At 42.3% G+C, this 10018-nt stretch overlaps 1 protein-coding gene across 1 annotated transcript; it reads right to left on the bottom strand.

Moving 5' to 3' along the window:
* Window positions 1–857: 857 nt before the first annotated feature.
* Window positions 858–4363, bottom strand: LOC139419714 (POU domain, class 4, transcription factor 2-like). Its single transcript, XM_071169700.1, has 2 exons — window positions 3579–4363; window positions 858–3279 (listed from the first exon to the last, which is right to left on the bottom strand). Exons 1-2 carry the CDS (start codon window positions 3789–3791, stop codon window positions 2350–2352), a joined length of 1143 nt encoding a protein of 380 aa, XP_071025801.1. The 5' UTR covers window positions 3792–4363; the 3' UTR covers window positions 858–2349.
* Between the last annotated feature and the right edge of the window lie 5655 nt (window positions 4364–10018).

The raw sequence follows: 10018 nt of genomic DNA on the forward strand, positions 1-10018 counted from the left end.
TCCTAACCTGCTATACGAAAAGTCAATTTTGACATAAGCATAAGCAGCCCTCATCGGCCTGACATGAACGGTGCTTTAGAAATGACACTATTCAAAATGTTGATTTAAAAAAAAAAAATCCAGGCTGAACCTCGCGCGCAAACCAAGGTGTAGCCTAACCTGCTTCAAAGCCATATCATGCCTCGCACCGGAGCAGTGTTTGACTGTGTATTTAAATAGAGACGGGCACATTGGCAGGCGAGGCTGTTTTTCTGGCGGGCTGACATCTGGCAGGGCTGCGCTCGAGGGACCTATCCAGTTCTCTATAGACTCCATGATTAGACTCTAATAGAATATTAGCATTTGTTCTCAGGTAGGCTACCGCGAGCTGCAAGAGCGAGCTGGCAGCCATTCAGTAGAAAAAAGACACGTGTCTTTTTTACAGTGCATGGTGGGACAGTAATGGGATTTTTCTGGAATTTGTAGAGAAATTGGATATGTAAAAATAGGATCTATTGATGCGTGGTGGTCCATCTTTGACCTTTCAGCATAAAAGACAGATTTAGCTCCAACATAAATCCTTTAATGACATAGGCCTACATCCAAGGATGATCATTGCATTGATGCTTTGAAGGAATATATTTCTCAATTCAATTTGAGTCTTTAAATTAGATTGACCATGCATTGCAATACGCAGATGCAGTATCCAAGCATTTCGCTCTTTCCAAGAATTGGGCCTACACAAAAACACTCATTCAAAACGTCCAATAAAATGTTAAAATTTGTTCTTTAATGAAACACATATTGCAATTCAATTATTAAATAACTTAAAGATACATTAATGTAATAAATAAATACAAAAATAATTCGACCAGGAATCCAAAAACAACAGACATTACAGAAAGAAGGTACCTCAGCTAAAACAGCAATACAGCAAAACCTGTACGGATATAATTATGTGCAACTGGTTCCAATGAAATATTTACATTTTACACGTATACTTCCATGAAACGGTTATTTTCTCAATAAGAAAACGTTACGAAACAAGGTGAATTTAACAAGCAACGACTTCATAATGACGCGCATATTTATACAAATAAATAACCAGAAAAAAACATACATAAAAATAATTTAAAAGATAATACTATCGCATATATCTCTCGATTGTACCATCTCGAACGTTTAGCAGAAACGAAATTAAATTCGTGACTATAGGTCTAGATTTAGCTGTCATTTCCCTATACGAAAACACGTTTCACTTGCTGTCAGAATTAGCTTTTCTCAAGCAAAACGAGGGAGGAGGAAGAGGAGGGGGAATCCCAATAAATATATAATGATGTAAACACGGCCTCATCTAATAAATAGTTCATAAGAAACAGACCCACGTTGGCTGGCAAAAACAAACGTAGCCCTATTGCAAACGGTAGTAAAACAATCATATTTGGCAATTGTAAACCCCAATCAAATGCATACATTTGATCCACTATTTCTATAGGCCCATCTACAGCCAGATAGATGTTTATGCATTAAAATAAAAAAAAACTACACCAGCTATATTGTATAAACAGTGTTGCTCGATTAGGGCATAAACTCTGGGTCTTTGCTTTATATCTTACCACGTTTCTTCATCTTTCAGCTTTTCATCACACTTTATAACAAAATAGGTGGAATTAATTACATGGGACACAAAATGAAGGTCATGTGACCACTAAATTAATAATTTACACGGCGTTGTTTGGCAGTACTCTAATAATAGCTTCCAAGGCCCGGCAAGCGCTTACTGTACTGTCCTATTTCCCCTTATGGACCCAGACTTAATGCCAGACTGCATCGTCATAATAGTAAACTCAGAGGGAAAATGTAGCCTTGCGACAAAAATATAAACACACCAATACTATGCCAATAGGCACCGACCAAGTGCTGTGTCAAAATACTGTAGGCCTCTCTTCCCATGGTAAACAACTGTTCTTTTCAGTACGTTCAATATTGTAGGCTATGATAAATTAACCAATATCATAAACCAAAAAAATACGTGTGATTAAAGCCTATAATACTTAACTGACATAAAAGGGTGAAGAATAGTAGGTCTAAGTGGAGAAAAAACAGAGGTCTTACTTGCTCTGTTCAAATGCTCCTGTACATGACTCCACATCCCTTCTGGTGCGAATAAGACTTGACCGCAGTAGTGGTTTGAGCTTTCAGTCATTTTGAATGTATATGAATTATTCGGGTTGTTCAAAGCACAAGTCATTGATGATTGAAAAAGTGTGTGATAAGAAATATAATACAAATCGTCTCTAAACAGTGTTCAGTCTCTCAACGTAGGTTGATAGTTTATTTTTTTTATTTTTTTAGAGCGAGTGTTCAGAGTCAGACGCATGCAGAATATTTCATTCGTTTCTGTTTCTGCCGTTGGTTGCAAAACCAGACCCGCACCACGTTCTTTTTGAGGTCCAGTTTCTCTGCTATAGCAGCGATTTTTTCAGAGGAAGGACGCGGCTGAATGGCGAAGTAAGCTTCCAGTGATCGCTTTTCCGGTGCTGCTATCGACGTGCGCTTCCGCTTCTTCTCTCCGCCGTTATATAGCTCGGGTTTGTTGAGTTTCTCCCGGTGTGATTTCTCGGCTTCTTCCAGCCAGGCCTGTAGAATCGGCTTCAAAGCTATCATGTTGTTGTGGGAGAGGGTGAGGGACTCGAATCGGCAGATGGTACTCTGGCTGAGGGAGCCCACGCCAGGAATCTTCAGGTTGGCCAAGGCTCCCCCTACATCCGCCTGGGTCACGCCGAGTTTGATCCGTCTCTGTTTAAACCTCTCAGCGAAGGCTTCTAAGTCCCTGGGATCGGCGTCCACGTCGCTCATGCAGCCCATGTGGGATGGTAGCCCGTGGGCATGAGCCATATTGAGGGCTGCCTGGTGCATGTGGTTCATGCCCGCCATGTGAGCAGGGTGCGCAGTTGCGGAGCCGTCTGGCCCTGCCATGGACCCGAGAGCCAGTCCTGGGGTGATGTGGTCCAGCAGGTCGCCCTCCAGCGCCTGGTGGGGTTGGTGGTGGTGGTGATGGTGATGATGGTGGTGGTGACCGTGGCCGGAAAGGGCTGAAGGGTGAGAAATAGGCACCGAGGAAGAAGACGATGAGGAGGTGCAGGGGAGAGTGTTCATGGTGTGGTAGGTCGCGTCCGGCTTGAAGGGACTGTGGTGTGGAGGATGGTGGTGGCTCTTGGTCTGCGAGACAATATCCACCGCCGCCAGAGCTTCAGCGCGGGCCAACAAACTCTCATCCAAGCCTCCGAATATATTGCTCTGCAATTGCAAATAGAATGCACACATAACTGTCAGCAGGGAATTCTCACTCCACTCCGCGGTTTAAAACATTTCCTGAATGAGATGAGAAAAAAAATCCTAAAAAAAGAACACACATGCAACATCCCAGGTCATCAAAATTAATACGTAAGGAAAACCCGACTGAATACATAAGTTGGGGAGAGGAAGGGAAAAAATGGAGGTGCTGGGTGATTTGCTGTGCAGACATGAAAAAAACATCACAAAAAAAGGGGGCTGTCAAAATGTGCCTTTAAGCGGTAATTATGCAGAATACGTACCGGTGGGGTTGGGAGACATCCTCGGCGCATCGCCTCCGAGTTGCCTCCGCCGCTGCTGATGATGGTGCTACTGTGTCGGGAAGACGAGCACGAGGAGGGCGCATTCGAAGTCAAAGTGGAGGACGAGGAGGAATGCAAGGAATACTTGGGCTCGGGCAAGCTGGCGTGGGCCATGGCGAATGCCTGCTTGCTGTTCAGAGACATCATCATCATGTTTGCAGGCGTCCGAGTCTCGGCAAGTTCCTTTTAATAAGTTAAGACTCCGCCTCTTCGATTGGAGTTGAAGCCCAGTGTTGCTTCTCCGGGAATCTGAAGACACTGTCTTATATACTGTAACTGTAGCTGCTACAATATGGAAAGATGAACATCCAATTATCTGGTTGTTGGCGCATATATTATTACCTAGCCCTGTGTATGGAGGTATGGCCGCGCGCCGTAGTTTTGCTGGAGAGGAGATGTCGCCTGCGCACTCGTTTACTTCGCTATGGGCTGTGGCGCGATGACCAAAAATTAATGTTAATATTACTCGTTCGTTCTTTCTCTAAATTTCGTCCTCCAAGAGTCTTATTTTGGTCGTCGTGGATGTGCCGTTGTTTTGGGGAGCTCCTCCAAGATTATGCAACGAAAAACTAATAGTAGAAAAAAAGTTGTTCTCTCCTCCTGGTACGGATTTCCAAAATACAACCGCGCGTAAAAAGATTGTCTCATTCGTTTATCTTTTTTTCTGCAAAGTTTCCGTTTCACAATTGACTGTAATTAAGAGATAACGGTGACAGTCTCGATACCTCGACTACGTTCAATGCTGCTGGGACTCGATCTGCCTCTGCTCTGAGGCGAAGGGCAGGCTGTGTCTCTCTCTCTCTCTCTGCGCCTCTCTTTCACACACTCTCTCTCGCTCGCTCTTTCGTTCTCTCTCTCCCCCCCCTCTCTCACCCTCACCCCCTCTCCTCTTCCACTCTCTCGGCTGTACCTGAAAAACCTTTCATGATTTATTATTCTTCATTAGCCACACCGCCGCTGGGGACTCTGCGCATGGGCAGTCTGCGACAAGGCATTCATTTCAAACAGCTCTCCAGCCAGCACTGTGTCCTTCTTCGTCTAATTTATTTTGGATCCACATGGAAAGAGGAAAAATAACCAAATATAACCGAGCCATTTCCATTATCATATCTTAATATTGTGCCGTTTCATTCTAAAAAATATCAAAATGGAGTTCAGTTTAAAGATACGAATTTGGTAATAGAGGAAATAGGAAAGTCTTTCTAGGGATGGATATGAGGAAAGTACCCTGGACAGCTCCATGAAGCGACATCCCTGTTGGGGAAAGATAAATCAAAGTTAAATGCTTGACTATCATTTCATTATGGCAGCATAGGCAAATTGAAGACAGTAGGAACATCTTTAAACAAATTAGGGGTCGGGGAAAAGATAAGATTACTAGATTTTAAATTAATTTAGGGCTATGTGAAACAGCTTTTCAATAAGTGACCTGCTCCCGCGTTATCTTGTTTATGTGCGTAATTCACCTTGACGAATTTATTAGTTTGGAGATTAGCTATGGAAATAATCAATAGACGAGCTATATGGGTTAACTCAACAGTCATATTGCGAAGTTTTATGTCACTGGTGCATGGACGAGCGTCGTGTGTGAAATATTTGCTCAATGACAGTGGAAAGTGGGGTTTTTTAAAAGTCTTTAGGATTTAATTGCAAACCCAATACAATTATATACTTGTCGCAGCGGGCTATTATCATATCTTTATACTAATTAGGCTACTTCATCAGTGATATAATTACAAACCTTTAATCATATTGTAATTAACAAGGCTTGTCTAATTTGTTTAATATGTTGAAGTCCATTGGATGGGCTAATTGATATAAGATGGTGATTGAATACTCACATGGAAAATATAACGGTAAGGCCTATACCTAAAAAAAACAATCACAGAATCTGGAATCTGTCTGCAGATATAACATTTCGTCTCTGGTTACAAAGTCACCCCTCTGAGTGTATTTTGGTTATAGTAGTGTGATGATCATTGAGCTTGAAAATACGAATTCAATTTAAGTTGGGAGGGAAAGAGATTGTGTTGAACGGTAGTTGTGGGCTAAATAGTTGTCACTCTTGTTTGTTTATTTTCTTCTTCACATTTTTAAATGCTATTCGTTAAATACCCATTTCTGTAGCCTATCTATCAGTATTTGTGAATAAACCGATACTCCGTTCATAAAAACAGCTACAGTACTATAGTATAGTCAAAGCTACTATGGTTATTTTTCAAACAACTATGCTATTGTATTGTAAAGAATCATATTATATGCAGACAATGTGTTTTTACTGTAAGGGAATGCCTGCATATTGGAAAAACTGGAGACCCAGAACCTCAACAAGCTCTCAAATTATCCTCGCAAAACCACCAAAATATAATAACTAAGATTCCTATCTCTGATAATATGCTGTGATCAATTTTAGTGCACCGCCTATGCTGAAGTCAATAAAGCAATTTAACGCTGAGAGGACAGATGTTGGGCCATGAATATAGCATGCAAAAACCCTGCTGCACGCTCTGCTACAGACGATGACGCGAAGCTGCACTTGTCTCGAGCACACACGATGGCTCTCTTTGTTAGCGCGCTGGTTGTCAGTGCCTTTTCGGTAAGATTTTGATGCACATAGACATTTAATATGTCCCCACGGCTGCAACAAAGCTGTTGGTGATAGTGCACAAGCACTTTACATCGCGAGAGCCACCCGGCAGGCGGTAAGCCTCTCAAGTGGGACGACAGGCGCGCTGAAGCCAACCCTCGCGCCCGCGCCCCTGAGACATCAAGGGGCAATCAGTGTCTCCTCACATATAGCGACGGACTGATTTATGATGAAACTTTAACGAAATCATTTATATTTCACCACCTATAAATCGGCGTATGAAATTTTCATCCACAATGAAACACAACAAAGTAAGCTAGTATAACTTAGGTCAAATAAATCAATTGGGCTGTACTCGCAAGCAATTGACTTTGAAGTGCGTTTTCTCCTTTGACAGTGTTCAATAGGCTACAATATTAATCGAAGTTATGTAGGCCTAGTTCTAAATGCGCTCGTTCACGGTGCCTGTAGGCCTATAGGCTGCTCATGTTTGATGAAGGATATCTCCAATCTTACAAACCTAACTACTACAAAGCATGAATAGTTAGTGGAATTATGAAGTTAAATGAAATGTAACTAATAACATTGGATTTTAAATGTTGCAATTTCTCCTGGAAAATGGAACGTTGCCTCATTGCATTGATTGCATGGTGGAATACAATTAGTTATTTAGTCATTAGGGAAAGTACTAGCAGATATCTCACTGTAGGCCTGTCTACCTTGCTGTACAGAGTAAGTAAGTAACAGAGTAAGCATTACAGGATATATTACTGAACATTTGGCAGAAGCAACAAAATGCAGTCAAGTTAGTCAATGATTTGACTACAAATGAATGAATTGCTAATTACTACTCATTAATAATTAAATAATGTAAGAGGACTAACCATCCATATGACTTGCTGACTTCAACATACAATATTACACCTCGATGCGCCGATTATGTCGAAGGTGTTGTGCCTCAATTTGTATGATGATACAGCGACTCAGTGGAAAAACACAGCAGAATGCTCCTTCCTCATCAAAAGATATGCCTGAATACTAGCACGTTCCTTTTCTCTTAAAAACACAAGCTCTCTGAGGAATTCTGAATCCAAACCGGGCTTTACTGTAGCTTTACAACATGGAAATAAAAAAGCACCTAAATAAAATAAAAATAAAACAAAGAATAAAAGCATAATCGTAGCAGCTAGGGTTTGATATAGCTCAGGCGACTTGTTTGCTCTTTTTTTCTTTTAGCTCTGACTACTGTACTTATTCGGAATCAAGGAACGCTGCAGAGAGAGGAGCAGAGCATGTGTGTTTTACTTTACACAAAGACAGACACACTCCTCTCCTCCACTCAGTCTCCCCCAGGAGCTCTCCACGTTAACAATCCCAATTACACCCGGATCACCAGAGACCTCTGTTTTTATTACACTACCGCTCCTTTGTGGCTTCCTCCGCCAACAAGGTATAACTGCTGCTAGCGCAGAACAGAGACACTCCGTGAGAGAAAGGAGAGGAGGACGAGAAGGGCGGAGAGGAAGAGAGAATAGAACACATAGACAATACTCTGACTGCACCCACCACGAGCAGAGAGGAGAGAGGATGAAGTCTCTTGGCTGCTGGTGGTGGTGATGACTTTATTCACACACACAGCTTCCCCCTCCTTCTTCTCCTTCTCCTGTTCTGATCTCGGGAGTTCTTTACATGTAGGTGCAGAAGGTCAACGCTTGTTAGGAGAGCATCTATGGAGAAATCTGGCTTTAAAACACACACACACACACACACACACACACACACACACACACACACACACACACACACACACACACACACACACACACACACACACACACACACACACACTCACAAAGAGGTGTGTTTCTACATTCTCCATCACCACGTCAGTTCTTTATTTCTTCATGTGTTTTTACCTGGGAGACGTGACAGGTTCCAGCGACAGCAACACCTTTCTTTAATATAATACCTTGTTTAATGCACAGACCGAAAATAAAAGCTAGGATGAAGCTTGCAGGAATTTCTTAAGTGTCACTTAGCTCTTTTCAACAACAGTGAATCCCCAACCCTGAGATAATGCAACTTGTGATTTAAGAAAGAAAAAAATGTTGCTTGAATTACGGCTCAACTGCAACACAAAACTCCTGGATCCTTTTCCATTTGATCTTGTGTCAAGGATTACATATAGCATTTACAGTGAATGTAGGGACGTATTATCTTGCGCTGTGTTGGATAGTTCTTAAACTATTGTTTTGTCTGTAGCAATTCACTTTAGGTGAGGTGTTCCACCAAAATGCCTACATAACAATATCATGTCACTACCAAGACTGAAATAAAGCATAAACTGTGATCCGGGTCACATGCACCAATGTAACTGAGCTGTTATCCAACCCCAGTCATCTGCATGAGCTAACTAAAGATCACATTAGTCCACTATTGGGCTTCCTGGTAGCTAATATGGTCATTTGTATGCTTCATCACCCTGAAGGAAAAACCCATCTCTCAAATATCTCAACATCAGATCTCCTTCCAAATGTCTATATCCATTGTTTATAACTATAACCGTCCACTTCCACAGGAAAGCAACCAGGCTTTGCCTACAACACCATGCAACCTGTTCTAAGAGGGGGCAGAACCCTGAGCCCCGACTGATTAGAGCCAGAGAAAGTGAGGTGAGCCGTGAGGTCAGCAAAACAAATAACACCACCACCAATTTTCCCATGACAGACTGGAGGCCATGGCACGCAGTCCGGTCCTTCGGGGGTAAGGCATTAGACTGGGGCCGGGATCCTGAGCAGTAGCAACCACACACACACACACACACACACACAAAGGGGGCTGCAGGGCAGCGGAGGATAAGGTCAGGCCTCATAATGATGTCACATACCTCTAGGTCCTCCAGATCAATATTGAGAGCTCCCCACTGCACCTGTCAACCAGCCAGTCAAATAATGCACGGGCCCAAAGAAATCACAGTCCCTTTGAAATGGTCTCTTTTGATAATATGAGATTGAGAAACTTCCCCGGCACCACCAACCCCCCTTTTGGCACTGTTAATGTAGGTGGTAGATTGAAAGCCTGTTTTGCCACTTTGAAATACGGTCAATACACTACCAGGTCACCCGGGATACAAGTCAGTATTCGACGTCCGTCCATGTCTGACGTCGGGAGGTTATGTGAACATCAGCCACTAGGGGCAACAGTGAGCGTTACCTTCAAATAGGTGGGGCGTTGTGGACGGGGATGGTGGATGGGCTTTAAGCATATGCCTCTGATTCCAAATGTTATAAGTTTGAATCAAGTGATAGAAAGTTGTTTTTGAGATTTTTGTTTTAAGCCCATGCCAAACCTTAACCCTGACCATTCTGAGTTAATGCCTAACCTTAAGATTTCAGAGTTAATGCCAAACCTTAACCCTGACCTTAAACATTCTGAGTTAATGCCAAACCTTAACCCTGACCTTAAACATTCTGAGTTAATGCCAAACCTTAACCCTGACCTTAAACATTCTGAGTTAATGCCAAACCTTAACCCTGACCATAAACATTCGGAGTTAATGTCTAAACTTAACCCTGACCTTAAACATGCTGAGTTAATGCCAAACCTTAACCCTGACCTTAAACATTCTGAGTTAATGCCAAACCTTAACCCTGACCTTAAACATTCAGAGTTAATGTCAAAACTTAACCTTAAACACTTCGAAATTTGATGTTTGCAACAACTTCGAAAACATGGATGAACGTCTAATTCTGACGTGAGACTATGTGAGAGCTGGTCACAATATAGTTGAGTA

Source organism: Oncorhynchus clarkii, chromosome 10 (genome assembly GCF_045791955.1).
Source record: "Oncorhynchus clarkii lewisi isolate Uvic-CL-2024 chromosome 10, UVic_Ocla_1.0, whole genome shotgun sequence".
In the NCBI taxonomy this organism is placed as follows: domain Eukaryota; kingdom Metazoa; phylum Chordata; class Actinopteri; order Salmoniformes; family Salmonidae; genus Oncorhynchus; species Oncorhynchus clarkii.

Coding starts and splice junctions, on each gene's coding strand:
- LOC139419714 (XM_071169700.1), bottom strand. CDS start 3,791: ATGATGATGATGTCTCTGAACAGCAAGCAGGCATTCGCCATGGCCCAC. Junction 3,280..3,578: donor GATGTCTCCCAACCCCACCG/GTACGTATTCTG, acceptor TTGCAATTGCAG/AGCAATATATTCGGAGGCTT.